The 21,346-nt window shown below is 50.4% G+C and overlaps 3 protein-coding genes across 5 annotated transcripts in view; 2 read left to right on the forward strand and 1 right to left on the reverse strand.

Moving 5' to 3' along the window:
* The first annotated feature begins 1,121 nt into the window (after window positions 1-1,121).
* Window positions 1,122-11,822, forward strand: PHKG2 (phosphorylase kinase catalytic subunit gamma 2). 2 transcript variants are annotated; one of them, XM_006201308.4, is made up of 10 exons: window positions 1,122-1,274; window positions 1,607-1,719; window positions 7,032-7,207; window positions 7,478-7,532; window positions 8,496-8,561; window positions 8,646-8,809; window positions 10,625-10,715; window positions 10,807-10,960; window positions 11,033-11,158; window positions 11,255-11,822. In XM_006201308.4, the coding sequence occupies exons 2-10, from the start codon at window positions 1,625-1,627 to the stop codon at window positions 11,546-11,548; spliced, it is 1,221 nt and encodes a 406-aa protein (XP_006201370.1). In that variant the 5' UTR covers window positions 1,122-1,274; window positions 1,607-1,624; the 3' UTR covers window positions 11,549-11,822. The 2 variants fall into 2 exon arrangements, with proteins under 2 accessions (XP_006201370.1, XP_072799059.1); XM_072942958.1 differs by lacking the exon at window positions 1,122-1,274 and having other exon boundaries at window positions 1,315-1,719.
* Window positions 11,823-11,890: 68 nt separating this feature from the next.
* Window positions 11,891-15,777, reverse strand: CFAP119 (cilia and flagella associated protein 119). Its single transcript, XM_006201307.4, has 9 exons — window positions 15,338-15,777; window positions 14,975-15,006; window positions 14,319-14,384; window positions 13,975-14,144; window positions 13,362-13,432; window positions 13,046-13,162; window positions 12,881-12,950; window positions 12,710-12,796; window positions 11,891-12,118 (listed from the first exon to the last, which is right to left on the reverse strand). Exons 1-9 carry the CDS (start codon window positions 15,539-15,541, stop codon window positions 11,940-11,942), a joined length of 996 nt encoding a protein of 331 aa, XP_006201369.2. The 5' UTR covers window positions 15,542-15,777; the 3' UTR covers window positions 11,891-11,939.
* A 191-nt stretch (window positions 15,778-15,968) lies between these two features.
* Window positions 15,969-21,346, forward strand: part of RNF40 (ring finger protein 40) — a 29,371-nt gene continuing 23,993 nt past the window's right edge. For both annotated transcript variants that reach the window (XM_031687413.2, XM_006201304.4), the window contains exons 1-11: window positions 15,969-16,123; window positions 16,232-16,435; window positions 16,854-17,021; window positions 17,156-17,297; window positions 17,945-18,151; window positions 18,703-18,824; window positions 18,952-19,098; window positions 19,196-19,270; window positions 20,050-20,169; window positions 20,263-20,442; window positions 20,638-20,773. In XM_031687413.2, coding sequence (XP_031543273.1) covers window positions 16,304-16,435; window positions 16,854-17,021; window positions 17,156-17,297; window positions 17,945-18,151; window positions 18,703-18,824; window positions 18,952-19,098; window positions 19,196-19,270; window positions 20,050-20,169; window positions 20,263-20,442; window positions 20,638-20,773 — 1,429 coding nt within the window. In that variant the 5' untranslated portion in view covers window positions 15,969-16,123; window positions 16,232-16,303. The remainder of the gene's footprint in view (window positions 16,124-16,231; window positions 16,436-16,853; window positions 17,022-17,155; window positions 17,298-17,944; window positions 18,152-18,702; window positions 18,825-18,951; window positions 19,099-19,195; window positions 19,271-20,049; window positions 20,170-20,262; window positions 20,443-20,637; window positions 20,774-21,346) is intronic.

Genomic DNA, 21,346 nt, shown 5'->3' on the forward strand with positions numbered 1-21,346 from the left:
ATTTCAATCAATCATAAGTTTCTTCCTCTCCTTTTCCCATTCCAAATTTCGTATTTTCACAGTAAGAACCTTGGCTGTGAACTGCATCAATATGTTTATTGCTTTGCTCAATTTCAAATTAATCCCATTGTATTACCAAACAAGCCTAAGTAAAGTTCAAGATTTCTTTGCAATTATTTTGTCTTTAAGTTGGTGATATAAAGTCAAAGTACTCCATTAAAAAGTTACCTGGATTCGTTTTTCCCCTTTTATATGGATGGTTGCGATTCCAAAGTGACATTTCTAAGACAATTGTAAGAAGATTAAATGAATTCATTCTATGCCTCATTCGCTGGAACATAGCCTCCACAAGGGTATAAAGGCTTTTTTCTTTTTTCATTGCTGTTGGTGTAACGCTTAGACGCTCAACAAATATTTGTTGAATGAGTAAGTGAATGCCAGGGTTGAACTGTGCACTGAGAAGATTTATGAAGTAAGTCGCTCCTGCCAGAATCGCACAATCTGATAGGCTAGAACAGAATGTGACACTTCTCAAGGCTTTTGGAAGGGGATGGTGGAAGATCGGGAAAATGTGTAACCCTAGATGGTGAGCACTTGGGCTCTGGAGGTATTCAAAATTCGGAGCAGCCATCGGACGAAAAAGCCTCTTCTGGCCGACCGGCTGCGGCTCGTCCAAAATCGCACCAAGTGGCCAAGTCCAGGTCCAAGCTGCGTGCTCCGAATGTTTTAAGAGCTGGAGTCTGCCCCTCAAGGCAGGCGTTTTGGACCAGGATGCCAATACTTTTAAAAGCCGAGTTCAGATAAAGATTCTGGGAGACCGAGGGGCCACGCGCAAGTCCCAGAGTCGGAGACGCAGCGAGTATCGCGTCCCAGCAACTCGGCAGTCAAGCTTCCTGGTAAACCTAACTTCCGGGTCCCTTTTCAGGCCTCCAATCCCACTGGTTAGCAAGCTCCGCCTTCTTCTGGCCCCAGCAGATTCCGTGCTCTGATTGGCCGTACCTGAAGCCCCGCCCTAACGACGCAACCCTAGGTAACTCCGAGCTCCAACTCCGGCTCCAGCCTCAGGAATCTCGGCTTCCTATTGGACTACCAGTTTCCAATCGGAAGGGTTTTTGAACCTGAGTCTTCGGGTGGCGCTGGCCATTGGGGGACAGAATGGGGGCGAGGCCTGAGGTCGCCGCCTGCACCGCCTAGGGATAAGCAAGGAACTAGAAGCGAACCCCACAACAGAGCAAGCCTCCCGTCGAGTCTGGCTTCTGTCCCCGCCTCCGCAGGTCAGCCAGCGCGAGACCCCGCGCCCCCTCCCAGCGGCCGCCCAAGTGCGCCTGCGCAGCAACAGCCGTCCGCCCGAGTGCCCCTTCCCTTCTTCCTCCGCACCCTTTCCCTTCCCCTCCTCCGCCCCCTTTCCCTGCCTTGCCACCCGATCCCGACCCCTAAGGCCCTTTCGTGGGGTCTCCCCTGCCCCGATCCTTCCCACACCCCGTCCCCATTCCCCAGGATCCTGGCTCCCCAGCAGCAAGGGCTGCGCCTCCGCCAGCCGCGATGTGCGTCTTCTCAGAGCCTGTGGACCTCCCTGCCCTCACTGCCCTCGGTTTCCTCCACACAGGCCCCCAGCTCCTTCAGAATGACGCTAGACGTCGGGCCAGAGGATGAGCTACCCGACTGGGCTGCGGCCAAGGAGTTTTACCAAAAGTACGACCCTAAGGACGTCATTGGCAGGTGAGGCCATGGACAGAGGAAAGGAGGTAGAGAGATGTCAAGTTCGAGCCAGGATACACAATTCCCTCAGAGGGCTGAAGAGTTCTAAATGGGAAGGTCAGTGCTGAGTGGAGGAACATTTGGTGACTAGACTCATTCTGGGTCAACCTCCATTTTTTCACAAATTCATTCATTTGTGTGTTCAACATAGTTGAAGCATCTACTGTATGCCAGACACAAAGGTAAACACGGAGAGAGTAGAAGAGATGTTTATGCCCTGGAGGTACTCCAAGTGAAGTGACTGAAAGAGACACATAAACATTCAAAACATTCAGGTGGTGTAAAAAGTGCTGTGGAGTCTCAGAAAACCACAGCTTCCCAGAAGGGATGATATTTGGGTCTTGAAGGATAAGTAGAAGTTAAGCATGCAGCAAACAGAAGGAGGGCCTCACCTGCAGAGGCAGTGGCAGATACACTTGTTCATCAAGGTTTCCTAAGCACGTGCAATGCGGTAGGTGCACTGTGCTAGGCACCGGAGATGTAAGACCCCTTGTAAGACCTTACAAAGGGGCTTCTTCTCCCAGAGTTTATATTCTAGTGGTAGAGAGAGACAGTAAATATGAAAACAACTTTAAGTTCAGTGTAAGTGCTAGAGAGAAAATAAATAGGGTCATGGAACAAGAGTAATTAATAGAGCTGTGATTTGAAGGATGAGAATGAACAGGTTATGAGCCGAGGCAAGATAAATTCTGGGCAGAAGGAACAGCAAGTGCAAAGGCTCAAAACAGGAAGGGGCCTATTCAAGCAACAGATAGATCTTAGTGGCTAAAATGTGGTAAGAGTGGGAAAAGGTGGAGAAACTTAACTTGGAGAGGTAACTAGAGGTTGGATTACGTAGAGACTTGGGCTATGATAAGGAATTTAAATTTTATTCTAGTGTCACTGGTGGTTTCAAACAGATTAGTAACAAGATCTGATTTACATTTCTGTAATTTGGGGCTTAGGAACTTAACCTTTCTGTGCCTCAGTTTCTCCATTGTAAATGGGGAATAAAAATAGATCCTGCCTTGTAGGTTGCTGTGAGGATGGAAGGAGTTAATGTGATACTCTTAGAACACTTCCTGGCACATAGTAAGTGCTCAGTACAGATGTGTTATTACGTTTTAAAAAGATCATTCTGGCTCTTATGTAGAGAATGGATAGGAGAAGGGCAAAAATGGAAGCAGAGACCAGCTAGGAAGCTCTTGATTCATTCAGGCTAGAGATGGTGATGGTTTAGACTAGGGTGATAGTAGTAGAGTTGGAGAGGAGTAGAAAGACTTAGGTGATGGTTTGAAGGGAGACCTGATGCAGTTTCCTGAAGGATTGGATATGGACCACGAGGGAAAGGAAAACAAGAATAACTTATGAGGTTTGGATGTGAGAGCTTGACTACCATTTACTGAAATGAAGACAACTGAAGAGGATCGGATCGGACTTGGGGAGGGGTGATCAAGTCGAGAGTTCCATTTTGGAAATGTTAAATTTGAAATAATCCAACTGGAGTTGTCAAGTGGCACATGTGTCTGGAACTCAAGGGAGAGAGCTGGGCTCGAGCTATAAATTTGGGAGGCATCAGCATACAGACAGTAGCTGGCCAGAGAAATGTCGAGAAGTGAAGAAGCCTAGGCGCAGCCCATGGAGGATGTCACCATTAAGGATTAGGAAAGGACAAGCCAGCAAGGGAGACTAAAGAGATGCCATCTGTGAGTTAGAAGGAAAACACAAGAAAAATATGCTTCTAGAAGGTTGGCAGGGTCTGCTGTGACACATGCTGCTAAGACCAGGATTTCTGGTGGAGGTGTGACTGTGAGATTTGTTCAGAATCCTTTTAGATATCACATGGAGAAGTCAAACAGGCTGCTGGACTACTCAGTCATTGAAAAGTAATAAAATAATGCCATTTGCAGCAACATGGGTGAACCTGGAGATTGCATCTAAGTGAAGTAAGCCAGAAAGAGAAAAAAATTACCATATGATATCACTTATATGTGGAATCTGAAAAAAAGGCAAATGGGCTTATTTATAAAACAAACAGACTCACAGACATGAAAAACAAACTTGTGGTTACCAGCAGAGTAAGGGAGTTGGAAGGGATAAATTGAGAGTTCTAGATTTGCAGATACTAACTAATATATATATAGATATAGATATAATAGATAAACAACAAGTTCATATTGTATAGCACAGGGAACTATATTCAATATCTTGTAGTAACCTCTAATGAAAAATAATATGAAAATGAATATATGTATGTGTATGTATGAATGAACTATTATGCTGTACACCAGAAATTGATACAACATTGTAAACTGACTTTAGTTCAATTTAAAAAAAAAAGAGGCCTTTGGAGTCAGGAATTCTGGAGGAAAATCAAGGCTTGAGACAGTATAGCAGGAGTCATTTTCACATAGTTGTTATTTAAAGCCCCTGGGACTGGATGGAGGTCACAGAGGGAAGAGAGTACTTGGAAAAGAAGAGTCCTGAGACGCTGCAAGGTTTCGGGACCAGGTGCGGGTGGATGCACTGAAGCTAGGAAGAGCCCTTAGGGGAAAACAGTAGTTCCACTGCCAAGGGCACAGAAGGACCTGTTTAAAGAAGGCAGATCAGAGGGTAGGGGCCTTTTCATCTCATTCTAAGATTACTATGGTAACATTACCCCTTGTCTCTCTCTTCTATCTTTTCCCTCTTCCTTTTCCTGCACAATAAATTACCTGTACACGTGAACTAAATTACTTTTTCCACAGTACCAGTTTCTTCATATATAGAGGCCTGAAGCTTCAAAGGAGCTTGGCTTATTCTGGACATTGGTGATAAGTTATAAGTCACTGAAACAAACATTGAATAGCATGGTTATAGCCGGAGATAAGGTGAAAAGAGACTGAGAAGTTGATGAAGGCCTTGAATGACAGATGAAGGAATTGGGATTTGATTTTTATTTTGTGGGTAATAGGGAAGCAATATGGAAAGAAAACAAGAATTTTGAGTGCATTCCTGAGGTAGCTATAAAGTTGAAAGTATTAGGGATCATTTAGAAAGAGAACAGTTGCTCTAGGGGTACTGCTGAGGAATGAGGGGCACTTAGAACTTAGTGGAGAATTTAAACCTGGAAGTTTTTAAGCAGCAAATGACATTGGGGCTGTTTTAAGAAGCTGATCCTTGAAGCAGTGTGGTAGATGGGTTGCAGTGGTTGCGATTAGCATCAGGGAAATAAGTTAGGAGGCTGTCATGGTTGTGGGGGTGGAGTCCTAGGAGACAGATTTGAAAGATGCAAAGAATGGACTGGACTGGTTGGGTGTGGTAGGTTGTGAAGGAGAGGGAGAAGCCAAGAATGGTACCAGGGTTTCTAGTTCGGGAGTCTGATTGAATGGCATTGCTGTTAATTGAGATAAAAAAACTTAGGAACTAGTGTGGGGGATGATGAAGTGTTCCGTGGTCACGATGAAAGTGAGATGTCTCTAGGACTCTCAGAAAGTGATTCATTCAGTAAGACATGTTGGCCCGACACTTGAGAGAGAGATCTGGGCATGAATGTTGAAGTTTTAGAGGTGGATAAGATTACTGAAGGAGAGTGTATATAGCCTGAGAACAGGGCCAGGGGTGGGATCCTGGGGAAGTCTTAACATTTAAGGAGTGTGCGGAGAATAAAGTAGGAGGCTGTTATCAGTAGGAAGAATTTGGACTTTGAACCGGAAGACCTGGGTTCCCCATGTAGATAGTCATGATACAGGGTAGGAAGGCTTAATTAAGAGGGAGTGCTCCTTGCGGGGAGGGTACAGCTCAGTGGTAGAGCGTGCGCTTAGCATGCACAAGGTCTTGGGTTCAAGCCCCAGTACTTCCATTAAAAAAAAACCTAAATGAATAAATAAACCTAATTACCTTCCCCTCACCCCCACCCCCGCAAAAAACCCAAGAGGGAGTGCTCTTACAGGTAGAGTGCTATAGGATACCAGAGAAGCGAGTGGTCCCTTCCTCCTGGAGAATAAATACAATTGTAGAGGTAGCATATACTCTGGGGCTTAAAGCAGGGATTCTTGGCTGGTTGGCTTCAGAGGGTCTTTGAGCCCCCTGAAATTGTAAAACTGTTGTGTGTATGTGGCAGAGTTCTCCAGCTTTCAACAGATTCTCAGATGAGTAATTAATTAAAAGATGAGTAATAATTAGACCTTGGGCCTCAGACTGAGATGCCCTTAGTAGTTGGGCAGGAAATTAAAACTGTGAAATGGCCAAGAGTAAGACAGGTAGTGAGTGTTGTGGCAACTGGAAGTGTTCTTGTCCCAGCTAAGATATATGAATTCAGATTTGTAAAGAAGAATGCGCTGACTGAAACAGAACACATCTCTGGGCTGTGTTTAGCTGGAGAGTCAATAGTTTGCATCCATTGATGGACCCAGAGACATGGGTGACAGGCATTCCCAGCAAAGGAGTTACATAGAGGCACGGAGGCCATGGGAGCACAGCACTGACGTTATGTGAAGGGCTGCCAGGGAACCAGCATGCAGAATGTGGTGTGAGGTCAGATCCCGGAGAGATTTGCACCTTAACCTGAGGGACTTGTAGGGTCATATGGAGTTGGTGACAGAGCCCAAGCAAGGAAATCCCTACCTAGGACTTGGTCTTTACAACACCAAGTGGGCTTTCCTGTCTCTACCTTATTAACGCCTTTCAACATCCCTTCAAGATTTTATTGGCCACATTTCAGAGCTGATGAGGTAGAAGCCCAGAGACCTTATGTCAGTGGGTCACTTGTAGGTTAATTACTGGCAAATTTGGGGCCTAAACCAACATCTACCACTCAACTTTGGTCTTCTGGTCAATGGCCCAATATTTGAGGTATAATACCTTCACTTGAGGTATTATAGGGGAACTTTGGGATTTGGATGGGGTAATCAAGGAAGTGTGAGTAAAATCTGGAGAGAGCCTTAGGTCATTTCTTCCTACTTTCTCCTTGTGGGGTCCCAGGGCAAGAGGCAGGTTCTGGGGCTCAGTGGAGCCATGAGGCTTCCTCCATGGGGAGGCTTACCCGTGGAGGGAATGGCAGAGGCTGGATTCGAACCCAGGACCCCTGCCTGCCTGCCCTGTGAGTTTTGTGTTGCACTTGCTAGGTGCCCAGGTTGCTTGCTGAGGCCACTCTGAAGCTCACGTAGGCTGGGGTGAGCTGCGTGGGGGGTCGCCTTGTTGTCCAGCTGGGTCTTCAGAGTCTGGCACAGTGAATCTGAGGCTGCTGAAGTTCCACTCTGCGTGGAGATGTGAGAGCAGGAGGCCCTGACTCGTGCATTGTTTGACTCTGGCAGAGGAGTGAGCTCTGTGGTCCGCCGTTGCGTTCATCGAGCTACTGGCCAAGAGTTTGCAGTGAAGATCATGGAGGTGACAGCTGAGCGGCTGAGTCCTGAGCAGCTGGAGGAGGTGCGAGAAGCCACGCGGCGAGAGACACACATCCTTCGCCAGGTCGCCGGCCACCCCCACATCAGTGAGGCTGCATTCCCCAACTCCTGTTAGACAACACCCACCTCCTGCTGGCCCTGCCCACAGCCCACTTCCCCAGCGCTGCCTCCACACCTCTGCTCCCTTCCTCCTGGCTCCGCTGCACCTCAAAGCAGCCTTTGGACGCCTATGGCCTCCTTTGGTTCTCCTTCCTTCCCAGTAACAACCCACTGCTGCCTCAGGGTGGAAAAGGCCCTTCAATATGCATCTGCTCCTTTCCATCTCTGTCTCTCTGCCTTTCTACCTCTTTCCCCAGTCACTCTCATCGATTCCTACGAGTCTTCCAGCTTCATGTTCCTGGTGTTTGACCTGTGAGTATCTCCCTGCCCCAATCAAGAAGCTATCTCCTCACCTCCATGCATGGCCCCAGCCTTACAGCACAGTGGGCTGAAGACCCTCTGCTCCAGCTCAGGCCGGCCTGCCAGCCCGTGGCTCTGGCCCCTCTCTCTAGGCGCCCTGATTAAGGCAAGTTCTTCAAGAGTCCTAGTGACCAGCTAAATACAAAGGGTCTTCATGAGACCCTGTTTTAAGAGGAGAGTGTTCATCCATGAGCTGACCACGTATCAACAGACTCTCACTCACCAGCCTCCCGTTGTTTACCAGACTCCACTGGAGTCTGTCTCTGCCCATCAGCTCTTTTTCTGTAATGCAGACCAGTTGCAAGGGTACTTCAAAAGACAATGGTTTGGATACCAAATGTTTAAGAGAGGCCAGTAGGAGAAATGTACAGTCTTTATACAGAAATGACCCTCTGTGAAAGGCAGAAGGGAGGGAGGAAGTGTCTGTTACACATCACACAATTTGGCAGAACCTGATGTGTTCTTTATTTCAAGGATTGACAGAGTTGCAATTATAACCTCAGTTTCCAAAGACAAGATAAAATAAGCAAAATTCAAAATAAAGCCATATTCAACTTCCTTGCTACTGTTAACTGTGAAATTTTGGTCCGTGGTCTAAGTAGATTCACTTCAAAACACCTTTTTTGAGGGTAGTAATTCTCAGATAAGGACTTCCTGTAAATGTTTATCACAAGGCACTTATTCTTGCTAAAATAGCCCCCTCTTTGCACAAGGCAGGTATTTCAACCTACAACCCATTGGGCCAAACTGCCCCTGACATCTAGTCCACTCTTGGAGTGCACTGTCTTGAGACCCTTTCGTTTGTCTACAGAGGGCTCTCTCTTTACTGGTCTGCTCCGTGGTATTTTCTGTGAACTCTGGCTTGTTTTCTCAGCTGCCACTGTGAGGCGTACCCATCTCCCTTCTGTCCCTTAGGATGCGGAAGGGAGAGCTGTTTGACTACCTCACAGAGAAGGTGGCCCTCTCAGAGAAGGAAACCAGGTAATGGCTGAGCCTGCAGCCCTGGGGGGTGAGCAGGGAGTGGGGTGGGGCAGGGAGAGGCAGAGGAGACTGTGCCTCCCCCAGGTCCATCATGAGGTCTCTGCTGGAAGCAGTGAGCTTTCTCCACGCCAACCACATTGTGCACCGAGACCTGAAGCCCGAGAATATTCTCCTAGATGACAATATGCAGATCCGAGTTTCAGATTTTGGGTTCTCCTGCCACTTGGAACCTGGCGAGAAGCTTCGAGGTGAGGGGACCCAGTGCCCTAAGAGGCTTGGGAGGGAAGGAAACCCATCCTTGGGGCTGGTTGGCTGGGTCTGAGAACCGAATTCTAAGTACCAAGGAAAGGAGAGTCAGTGAGCACTTGACAGGTAACCCTCCGGGTGCAAAACCTTGTGTGCAAATCAGAGTGGGCTACCTGACCTGGGGAGGATGGAGACAGACAAGTGAGCAGATGGTGGCACACAGCAGGCAAGGGGCTGTGCCGGGAAAGCCAAGAAGGAACACTGTAGGGACCTACAGAAAGGGGGCCTCAGGACCTAGGCCTTGGGAGGCTGGGCCTGTCAGAGAACAGAAAAGAGGGTCCAGAGGATAGCAGGGCTTAGCTGCCCCTTTGGGGTCTGGTGGAGACAGGACCAGTGTGCTGCCTAGGTGCTATGGGGAGCCTGATGTGGCCAGATAGCACTGCTTACCTGGTACCCTGGGTCTCGGGTTCACCCAGTGTTAACATATTTGTTGTGACAGACATTTCTAGTGCCAGAGAAAAACTAAACAAAGTTCAGCTGTGGGACTCCTCAAAGCCTGTAATATGCTTTCTCTCCTTCAATGGCTCCGTACTGGACTTAGTAATAGCTAACATTTACTGGGCCCTACTGTGCAGTAGGCACCGTCCCGAGTCTCTACAGAGCGTGTTTCTCAATAGCTCTTTGAAGTAGATAGTATTTGTGTCTCTGTTTTATAAATGAGCTTAATGAGGTGAGGTGACTTGCCCAGGGTCATGCAGCTGGGATTTGAACTTGGGCAGTCTGACTCCAGAGCTCATGCTCTTCATCTCTGGACTTTCACATCTTACAGATCCTGTGCTTTATTTCCCTTTTGGCTTCCACAGACACTGCCCCATTCTACACCATCTTTGCCCCTGCCCACTCCACCCTCTCCCTTGACTTTGGTAATTCACGTTTTACTTTAAAGCTCCAGGTCAGGTTAGACCCTGCTTTTTGCTCTTATTTCTCCTCTCTTTGTGACACACGTCTTACTCTGTTACTTGTTTGCTTTTTCTGGTGGATGGTGACTTGGTAAGGGCACATTAGATTTACCACTGTGTCTAGTATGGTGCTTGGCACATGGTAGGCATTCAGTAAATATTTGGTGTAGGAATGAATTTCCCAAGAAAGTTATTTTCAATTCATGCCTATTAAGATCTGGAAGTGTGCCATGGATCACAGTTTAGAAGTTGCTGGGATGGAAGAATTGGTGCCTGAAGAGATAAAAGAAACTAAATATATAGATTTAGATCAAGTCATGAAGGGCTCTGTGTTCCAGGAGTCTAGATTTGATCCTGAGGCCATGATGGGAAGCCAGGGAGGGGTTTTAAACAAAGGACTTGCTAAAATAGCTCCTTTCCTACTCATTCCCCTTGGTTGAATGGTGGTTCCACTAACCACAGTAGAGATGATAGGAGGAGGAATAGATTCGGGCAGAAAGGAATGCTGAAAAGATTTAAGGTTTGTTTTCCATGTATGTGTGTAAAAATGTGGTAATAAGTTGCATGAGGAGTAGGTTGGGCTTGGCTAGAGGGTTGGAGGAACCAAATGATACAGTTGGATAGGACCTTGTAGTCAATCCAAAAATCAGGTTTTCCCAGGAAGGCCACCAGCCTTGGTGGGTACTTGAATTGTTCAGCAGGGCTAGGATCTAATACTGAGACTTGGCAGAGGGCAGGCAGGAGCAGAATGGGAACACTTGTGGCCCTGGTGGTGTTGAGGCTCCAGCAGAGGTCTGGTGTTAAGGGCCCATCAAGGGGACTGGTGACATCCCATCAATCTCAGCCCTCTCTCCCCAGAGTTGTGTGGGACCCCAGGGTATCTGGCACCAGAGATCCTTAAGTGCTCCATGGATGAAACCCACCCAGGCTACGGCAAGGAGGTCGATCTGTGAGTTTCCGGTCCCCCCGTCCCCTTTGTGTAATGTCCTTCAACACATTTGCCCATCACCTAGTCCTTCTGACCCTGATCTCTTTCCCAGCTGGGCCTGTGGGGTGATCTTGTTCACACTCCTGGCTGGCTCACCACCATTTTGGCACCGACGCCAGATCCTGATGTTACGCATGATCACGGAGGGCCAGTACCAGTTCAGTTCACCCGAGTGGGATGACCGTTCCGACACTGTGAAGGACCTGGTGAGCTGGGGCTGTGAGAGGGCTAGGAGGGAGGCCCCAGAGCTGCCCTTCATGCTCTGGGGTTTCCCCTAGATCTCAAGGCTGCTGCAGGTAGATCCTGAGAAGCGCCTGACCGCGGAGCAAGCCCTCCAGCACCCATTCTTTGAGCGCTGTCAAGGCAGCCAACCGTGGAACCTCAGCCCCCGCCAGCGGTTCCGGGTAAGCCTGAGAGTGTCAGGGTCTGGACCTGCTCCTCTGTCCCACGATTCTTCGTGGTGGGTGCTGCAGCCGCGCTCACACGATTCCCCTTCCCAGGTGGCAGTGTGGACAGTGCTGGCTGCTGGACGAGTGGCCTTAAGCATGCACCGAGTACGGCCGCTGACCAAGAGTGCACTGTTGAGGGACCCTTATGCACTGCGGCCAGTGCGCCGCCTCATCGACAGCTGTGCCTTCCGGCTCTACGGACACTGGGTGAAGAAGGGCGAGCAGCAGAACCGGGCGGCCCTCTTCCAGCACCGGCCCCCTGGGCCTTTGCCCATGATGGGCCCTGAAGAGGAGGGGGACTCAGCTACTATCGCTGAGGACGAGACCGTGCTGGTGCTGGGCTAGCACTTCAGCCCTGAGGAATCCCAAGAAGCAGAACCCTCCAGGAGGAGGATTTTTATCATTCCAGCCGCTCTGGGCTCTGACCTTGGGCCTCCATGCCTGGCCAGGCCCAGCATGGATCACAGTATCATAGAGACCAGCCCTGTACACCGTCCCCGGCTGGCCAGGGCTTTGAGATCAGAGCTGAGGTGGGAGAGAGCCACCCAGAGTGCCACACCTGGCCTTGTCAGTGCTGCCTGTGCCACGTCCGCAATAAAATCTGCTGCACACCAGGGAAGGCCAGTGCCCTGTATCTGGTGTCTGCCTTCAGCAGGGAAGCCCAGAAGGTGCTCTGGAGTTGGGGGGTAGGGGGTGCTGCTCTGGCCCAGGCCTTTATTGGGGAAAACGCTGGGGGTCACTTGGTCTTGTTCTTGCCTTTGCCTGGAGGGAGCTGGAGGGGCCGCTCGAGTGCGGTCAGCTTGCTGCTGAGCTTTTCCTCACTGGCCCTGAGCTTCTCCTCTATCAGTTGTTGGAGCTGCTCCAGCTCCTTGTTCATCTGGGTCTTGATGTAGGCTCGGAGGACGGAGACCTGGCCTGCAGGGGCAGGGAAGAGGGGGCGGGTCAGGAGAGATGCTGTCTGGGGCTGAGGGATTGCCCCCAGTGGGGCAAACACAACCACCAGGGTGCCCCCGGGGGCCACATGGGTGGCCGTATTGCTTCAGGAAATGTCAGCCAGCCCTTGTGTGGGAGAGAGATGGACAGAGTGACTAGGCTGGACTCTGGGTTGCTACTTAGTAGGTGGGTGACCTTAGGCAGGTGATTTCACCTTCCCAGGCCTCAGCTTCCTCCTATAAAAGATGTGGATAGTGATAGCACCTAGCAGCGAGGATTGAGAGGATTAAATGGGTTAAGAGATTTTAAATGCTTAACACAGGGCCTGCCTGGCACACAGTATTGCCAAACGTGCTGGCTAGTCATTGATTTTATAATCCTTTTCTGGAGCTCCTGTCTCACCCCCAGCAGTTGGGCTTTTATCCGTTTCCATCTTGGACTTCTGCATCAGAAATCATTTGGAGAAAGGACACCATGACCAAAACAAAAGGTCTGCAGCCCTGATGTGATCTAAACCCTTCATTTTAAACCTGCCCAAAGTCACAGGGGACCCTAACCCCTCCAGGTCCTCACTTGGCTCTTGTTCTGGCTGGACCACCGTTTCAGGTTCCTCCTGTGGGGTGACTGCCTGCTTCTCCACCTCTTCACCCTCTTCTTTCTCTGCAAGCCACAAGCAAGAAGATGGCTTCAGCCCTGGCCCCAGTCCCAGTGTAGTCCAGCCCTAGCCCCACCATTCTTCCTAACCTGTCTCTTCCTCTGGCCAGAGCTTGGGTGGCTGTAGCCCCGTGTAGGTCAAAGATATGTCCAGCCGCACCTGGGGAGAGGGAGGAAGAGGGCATCTGAGAGGACATCTGCACTGAGGGGAAGGGGGAGATGAGGGGTGGCTTCTTGCAGCCCATGGCCCAGTACCTGCGGTGTGAAGACATATTTGTAGAGCTTGAAGTGGCGGAAGTAGGTGTTGACCACATAATCCGCCAGGGCCAGCAGCTGTTCCTCCTTAAAAAGGTTGATACTGAAGGGGGGTCGCTGTGGGGATGACTGGGAATTAGAGGACTGACCACCACCTGAAGCCCTCACTTTTCCTCCAAGTGCCCAGCAATCCAGGAGCGGGAAGAGCCCACTGTGGCCTTCAGAGGAGATGAGGGTGATGAGTGTGAGAGAGGGCGGGAGACTGGGCTAGACCTTATCTGGGGAAGAGTGAAGATCCTATTCCAGGGGAACTGACCCTGACTCCATGGCAAAAAAGAACACTGGTGAAGTAGCGGTAACATTCCTCCATGTTGCCCAAGGGGGTTGCTGGGAGGGAAAGCAAGATGTGACAGTGAGTCCCCTGTCTGATAATCGTTCATTTTATTCACTCAACAGCTTCTTACTGAGCATGAGCTTTAGATGTAGACAGATGTAGGTAACAAATACAGAGTACCCATGAGGCAATGTTCTAGGCACTGAACAAGACAAGGTCCTGCCCTGAAGCTTATATTCTAGTGGAAGTGATATATAATAAACCAAGAAATACATAATTTTAGCTCTTGTTAAATATCCTGTAGGCAATCAGTTCCAGGAACAAAGCAGGAGCTATTTTATTGAGCACTGTGCATATATTTATATATATTACATATAATATTTCTCAGAACAGTTTGATGACAGCACTATATCCCCTTGTTATAGATAAGGAAATAGAGCATTTCAAAGGTGAAATAACTTGTGCATGATAGTATTGCTAGTAGTAACAGAACAAAGATTTCAAGTGGTAATCATACTTTTACTTCCCCTGGTCACTTGTGCCAGCCTCCTCCTCTCCCCTGGACTCAAACCCTCGGGTTGCCTCCTCCTCTTACCAATACAGGCCTTGTGAAGATCTTGGAGCAGGGCACAAGCTGTTGATGTCTGCTCCAGTGAGAAGCCCTGCTGGCGGCAGAAGATGAGTACATGGGAGAAGAGATCCAGTGTGATAGCATCCCGCAGGCTCTGCTCAGGACAGGTCAGCCCCAACAGCTCGGCCAGCACCCTTGGAAGAGAGAGAGGAAGGAATGAGTGACAACAGAAGCTTCCCTTCACCACCCCACACTAGTGCACAACTTGCTTTGGAGCCAGGCATTCCTCGTGCCTTCCCAGCCCACCCCTCTCAGCCTTCCCCAAGAGCTAGCTCTTTCTCCCCTCCCTGCGTCCCCCTCCCGCATACTCCCTCATCTCCTCAACGTTGGCTGTCTTCTCCAGCCTGTGCATGGAATGGATGTTCAGGTACTTCCTGTCATAGGAAAAGAGGGGAAAAAGGTGTTGGTGGCCGTTATGCATCAGTCTTATAACTGGGCTATGATGGCCAGAGCATAGGACTAGGAACCAAAAGACCTGACTTAGAGGTTTGGCCCTTCCACTAACTTGCTGTGTAGCCTTAGGCAAATCACTTCCCTCTCTGGGCCTCATTTTCTCCATCTGTAAATAAGGGGTACGGCCTCAATGATCCCTTATGCTCTTCTTCATTTATAAAGCCCGGGGTTAGGAAATGTGAGTTCTTGTCTCTGCCACTCCCTTGTTCTATGACCTTGGGCAAATTCCCCCCTGTTAGCCTCAGTGTCCCCACTTACACAACGCACCACAGAGGCTGTAATAATATATTTACATCCTCAATCTTTGGCTCCATCTTTCTCACACTCTTTCTTTGGACAGGGGCAGCAGGAGACCTGGCTTATGGTCATCTTGGGTAATTGCATCTCTGGGCCTCAGTCTCCTCATTTGTAAAATGGGGATGCCCTCACTGTTTGATAGGATTGCTGGGGAAGCACTAAAAGAAAATACAAGTGTGGAGGTTAACTTCCCGCCAAAGCTCTTTACACTCACCATATGCAGATCCGGGGCTGGGGCAGCGGCGGCTGCAGAGAGAAATAGGATTTGGCAAGGCACAGCTGTGTTGTTCCTGGTCCCTAACTCTTGGCCCGTCGCGAATCTCTGACGGGCCTAAGAATGCACTAACTTGCCATCTCATCTTAAAGACTACGTACAAGCAATGTCGGCAGGCTAGGCTTCAGCGGTCCCTAAGTACTATTAATGAACATACTAACAAGCGAGGTAACACACCCCTGCATCTTCACCAAGGCAGCCCAGGAAGCGTCTTGAACGTTAGTAAACATAACGACGGGTGGCGCCCTGCTGGGGAGCCCCGTCATAAACATTCACGAGCGGACCACTCTGTCGCGTCCTCACCGGGCACAAGTTTGCTGCAGGATCTTCATCTGCGTCCACAGAGGCCACGGTCCCCGACTCGGTCCGCACACTCGTTCGCATCCGCATGGCCAAGTCATCCAATGAGCAGAGGTCTTTCTCGGGTTCTCGCCGCAGTTCGGAGTGCTGTTCAATCTCCGACTGCATTTTCAGCCCCTGGAGTTGGATGGACTTCTGGCGGATCATCTTGTCGCTCCTCTGTGCCGCAGGTCACCGCAGGCTCGGTCCTGCCTCGGTTCTGGGACAGCCGCTTCTCGGACAGCGACTGCCAAGGCCTGGCCCTCTGTCGACGCTTCAGCCAATCTACGCTGCAGAGAGGTCGGGTGTAGCCAATCCGCTGGAGGCGTCTCCCTCCGTCTCAACGGTGACCGTTGCTAAGGGGGCTCTTGGAGGAGGGGAGAAAGCGTAAGGCGCTTGCCAATCAGTGAGAAGAGAATGCGCATGTGTAATAAAATGCGAGCCCCGCCCCTGTGGTTTCTTCGAATTTGCTAATCCGAGGCAGGCGCTGTCTTTAGGACTAGGGAGTGGAAGTGTGTTGTCGGTTACCATGGGAACTGTCCACTGGCCAATCACCGAGAGAAAGAGGAGTTGTTCAGAAAGAAACCAAACGGAACCCGAGAGGCGGGACAAAGGGCGACCAATAGAAACAGGAAATGGAGACGACTTCGCCACATCCGGCACTGTCTCTGGCGCCTGCGCTCTATGCTGAGAAGGCCAGTGACGTCCGGTGAAGTCCAAGATGGCGGCGTTAGGTTGAACCTGCTGCCGGTGAGGGGCCCGGGGTCGGCGGGGCGGGGTCCAGCAGGTCTGTGTAGGGGAAGCTCGGGGCCGAGGAACTCTGGCTGCTTCCACATCTCTGCTCTCTGTCTTCTGCAGGTGACGGAAGTGCCCCCTACTCCTGCCTGACGTCCCTCGGGAGACCCTGCGCCGCTCCTCGCCGCCGCGGCCATGTCTGGGCCCGGCAACAAACGCGCTGCCGGTGATGGGGGCTCCGGGCCCCCAGAGAAGAAGCTGAGCCGCGAGGAGAAGACCACAACCACACTCATAGAGCCCATTCGTCTTGGGGGCATCTCTTCCACGGTTCGTGGGCTCCTGACCCAGCCTTCACAACTTGCCAGAACTCACATCTCTGTTCTCTGTCCACATCGTCCAGAGCCTTACTGCCAGTTCCCCAAATTTAGCAAGATCCCCCTTATAGAACACTTTTGAAGGAAACCGAAGGCACGATGTCTGCCTTCCCTTTGCAGATAAGAAAACAGGTCCCCAGAGAGTGTGTAACTTGTCTAAGGCTTCAGAATAAGAAAGAAGCAGAAACAGAATATGATCCTCCTTACAACCAAGATGGTTTCTCTGTGGGAGTGGGAGCCTCTTTAAATGCTGTTAGCAGTTAGCTGGGGATACTCCTCTCCTATCCATTCCATTTACTTTCCTCTGTCTCTGTGATTGGTTTCTTGGGCCCTGCTTGACCCTCTCCTCAGTCCCTCTGTTTCCTTGGTAGGAGGAGATGGACCTGAAGGTTCTGCAGTTCAAGAACAAAAAACTAGCAGAGCGGTTGGAACAGAGACAGGCTTGTGAGGATGAACTCCGAGAAAGAATTGAGAAGCTGGAGAAGCGGCAGGCCACAGATGATGCCACACTCCTCATTGTCAATCGCTACTGGGCCCAGGTGGATGCCCCTCTACTTTCCAAGACCTGGCCTTGATTCAGCTGCCTAGCCTCAGATGCCTCCGCTAGGAAAGTAGTATCATGCTGGAAAGCACCAGAGGAATTCATAATATTTTTGGTGCTTTTTCCCTTCAGCTGGATGAAACTGTGGAAGCCCTTCTCCGACACCATGAGAGCCAAGGGGAGCTGTCTTCAGGGACAGAGATGCCTGGGACCCAGGAGGGGCCGACACGTGATGAGACCCCTCTCACAGAGCCAGGGACATCGGAGCTGAGGGGTAGGGCCAGAGTCCTAGGATCTGGGAAGCTTAATTAAGTTCTGGGAAAATGGAAGCGCTGGGGAGGAGGGGACTTTGACATTAGGCTGCCCACCTGTGCGCGATTGTGCACGCACACATACACACACGCACACGCTCACACACACATACAAATTCATATTTGGGCAGCAAAGTGCAGTGGGTAAGAACACAGGCTTTAGAATCTGAGTGCAGTTCGTGTTTTGACACTCTTAGTTCACAATGTTAAATGTTGACTATGCACTTGCCACTGTTGTAGATTTGGAGGAGACAGATAATAAAAGAGAAATAATGCTCCTGCTGTTAGGGAGGAAGTGATTACAAACTAATGAGAATAAACTATAGGGACTCCTGAATGGGAATTTGTGTGCAGTAGACTGAGCAGGATTAGTAAGGCAGAGAAGGCTTTCCTGAGGAGGTGAATTGGGAGCTCTCTGGCCTTGGGAAGCTTACTTTGCCTCCCTGAACCTCAGTTGCTTCATTTTTAAGATGGGGTAACACTGTAGGACAGACACTGGTTGTGTTGATTCAGTAAGCCATAGAGAGCTGAAGGGCTGGGTCTGGAACTTGGTGCAGAGTGGTGGTAACTGTGGCTGTTATCTTCATGAGGGTCTGTCCATCCCTCCCAGAGCCCCTGCCAATACAGCTGCGGCCCCCTCTCAGCGAACCAGCCTTGGCGTTTGTGGTGGCACTGGGCGCCAGCAGTAGTGAGGAGGTGGAGCTGCAGCTGCAGGGCCGAATGGAGTTCTCCAAGGCAGCTGTGTCCCGTGTCGTCGAGGCCTCAGATCGCCTACAGCGCCAGGTGGAGGAACTCTGTCAGCGAGTATACAGCCGAGGTTAGTGCTTTGTGCACCCACCCCAGAGGTGTCCGTCCCCATTGGCATCTTTATGGTACCTCCTCAGTCCCCCTGGCCCAAAGGCAGCCACAGTTCCCCAAGGAATAACTCAGCCATGTTCTCAGGGGAAGGGTTAGGTTGTAGATGGGAGCTCTCGCTTTGATTCCTGAAGCTGAAGTCTAGAGAGACAGATGGGAGGGGTTGTTGATGCTTGGGGTGCCTCCCCCATGTGGTTGGAGACCTCTTGGGAACACTTCGTGCAAATCTTGATGGATGTTGCTGATCCACAAGGCATAGCAGTAAGTGTCCTGGCTTTGTAGGCAGACATACTTCTCCTAGCCTTAGTGCTGTCAGTCCTTCCTGGGCATTCTGGGCAAATGGCTCTCCTCTCTGAGCTGTTTCCTCCTTTGTACAGTGGGGATAAAGACTCCTGGCTTTGTCATGAAAAAAAGACAGCTGGATCACACTGGGCACATAGCAGACTCCAGAATGAGTTAGTACTTTGCCCCATTGCCCTGGACTTGGCTCTTACCTGAGCCCTGCCTTCCCAGGGGACAGTGAGCCCCCCGGTGAGGCGGCTCGGGCACGCACCCGGGAGCTGGGCCGTGAAAACCGGCGGCTACAGGACTTGGCCACCCAGCTACAGGAGAAGCACCACCGCATCTCCCTGGAGGTGAGAGTTGGGCTTTTGCAGGGAAGGATTAGAAAGAACCAGGGCAGGGTTTGGATTAGGTGGGCACCCAAGGATCTCAGGGAGCCAAGTCCCTCGTCTAAGCATCTGTCTCCTTCATTGTCCCCAGTACTCTGAGCTACAGGATAAAGTGACATCTGCAGAGACCAAAGTGCTGGAGATGGAGACAACGGTAGAGGACCTGCAATGGGACATTGAGAAGTTGCGCAAGCGTGAGCAAAAGCTCAATAAGCACCTGGCAGAGGCCTTGGAGCAGGTGGGCTCAGATGTTGGGTCAGATGGAGCCAGAGCAGGGTATTTGGGGCCCTCGCTTCGCCCTTCCACACCCATGTGTCTGTCTCTTCTCTCCACAGCTCAACTCTGGCTATTATGTGTCTGGGAGCTCCTCTGGTTTCCAGGGGGGCCAGATAACACTCAGCATGCAGAAGGTGAGCAGTGGCTTTCTTCCCAGTCACTCCCACAACCTTTTCTCTAACCCATCATTGCAGTTCCCCTCAGAATTAAGGACAGACATCCAGCTGTGGTCTCTGAGGCCCTTCCCTGTCACTCACCCTGCTCTTTGTTTAATTCTTTCTTTGTATATCCAGCAAGTATTTGCTGAACACTTAGCACTGGATACTGTGCCAGGAAGCAGACATATTGGAGATAAGATAGTCAAAAGTCAAACTCTTCCTGAAGCTTAGGTTCTAGTTGGGGAACTGACAAGAACTAGATAAAATAGTACATCAGTTGGCTAGAAGTACCAAAAAACAAAAAAACCCAAAAAGTTCCTCTAGAAAAGAGATGTCGGGGTATGTTGGATCAATTGGTATTCCCACCTGTGTAGTTGAGAAGGGACCCCACTGTCACTGTCTTGTTCCTGTTCCTGCTTTTGTTCTCTCACCTCTTGGTCGTTGCACATTTTCTTGGTGCTGTGGGGGTCACTGTGCCTGGTTTCCCTTTACTCTGTTTGCTTTTCAGTTCTTCCAGGAAGGCTTCCCTGACCCTGTCAGTTCTAAGCATTGGTTCCCAGCACTGACCATACAGTATTGAGTTTTCTCCCACTTGCTCAGGAGCCCCTAGGGAAGTGCCTGGGCCTGGCTTGTCCCTGGGGTTTCAGAATACATCACTGTTCTACATAGGGGAGTTTGGGTGGGGCATATGGTGGAATGGAGGGAAGCATACTTCTTGGCCTGGCCTGCCTCCCATGGCCCTTCCCACTCCACAGTTTGAGATGCTGAATGCAGAGTTGGAGGAAAACCAGGAATTGGCCAATAGCCGCATGGCAGAGCTGGAGAAGCTACAGGCTGAACTTCAAGGCGCTGTGCGGACCAATGAGCGCCTCAAGGTAAGCTTGCGTGGAGCTGGGGGGGCCCGGGCCCACGAAATGGAGCTGAGCTCTGAATGCTTTTGCTGATCACCTTTGGCATCTCTGCCCCAGGTGGCCCTGCGGAGCCTTCCTGAGGAGGTTGTACGGGAGACAGGGGAGTACCGAATGCTGCAGGCCCAGTTCTCACTGCTCTACAATGAGTCTCTGCAAGTGAAGACCCAGCTGGACGAGGCCCGGGGGCTGCTGTTAGCCACTAAGAATTCCCACCTGAGACACATTGAACACATGGAGGTATGGCCTTGGAACAGGGGTGGGGGCCAGAGGTAAGGGCCAGACCCTTAGGGTCCAGTTGTTCCTGGGCCAAGGGTATTGGAGGCCCTCTGTGCCTGCCTTAGGAATAAAGTCTTCCTAAGCCACTGAGGCCTAAAGTTGGGGGAGCCTGCTGCAGCTAAGGGGTTTGTGGGTCCTTATTGCCTCATCCCACAGAGCGACGAACTGGGGCTGCAGAAGAAGCTGCGCACAGAGGTTATCCAGCTGGAGGACACGCTGGCCCAGGTACGCAAGGAGTACGAGATGCTGCGCATCGAGTTTGAACAGAACCTGGCGGCCAACGAGCAGGCGGGTATGTGGTGAGGACAGGGTTGAGGTGGGGCCTTATCTGGGATTGCTGGGCCCTGGTGTGGCCAAATGCCTATCCAGATGCAAGAGGTTAAGTCTGTTCCTTTAACAGAGTCTCTTCTCCCTATGGAAAACAGGGACCACAGCACCTGGCTCAAAGACAGTGAGGGTTACAGCCGGCTGAGGTGGCAGATGGAGAACATGAGCTGTCAGCCATATCCATGGTTCTCTGGTCTTATGGTGCCTGTCTGAGATATTTGTTCGTTTTACAAAGATTTATTGAACACTGCCTATGAGCCAGGCTCAGTTCTAGGTTTTGGGATTACACAAGTGAACAAAACACAGAATCTCTGCTATTCTGGAGCATTGTGACAGTGGGGGAAGACAGGCAACAAAGGAGGGAAAAATAGAACATGTGTATCAGGTAATGACAAACATACTAAGGAAAATAAAGCAGGGAGGGAAGACAGGAAGTATTCGAAGGAAGGGGTTGCAGTTTTGAATGGGGAGGCCAGGGAAATGTGACTAAGAAGATATTTATTCAAAAAGCCAGAACAAGTGGACTAACCTACTTTTG

The sequence above is a fragment of the Vicugna pacos genome, chromosome 18 (genome assembly GCF_048564905.1).
Source record: "Vicugna pacos chromosome 18, VicPac4, whole genome shotgun sequence".
Taxonomy (NCBI): domain Eukaryota; kingdom Metazoa; phylum Chordata; class Mammalia; order Artiodactyla; family Camelidae; genus Vicugna; species Vicugna pacos.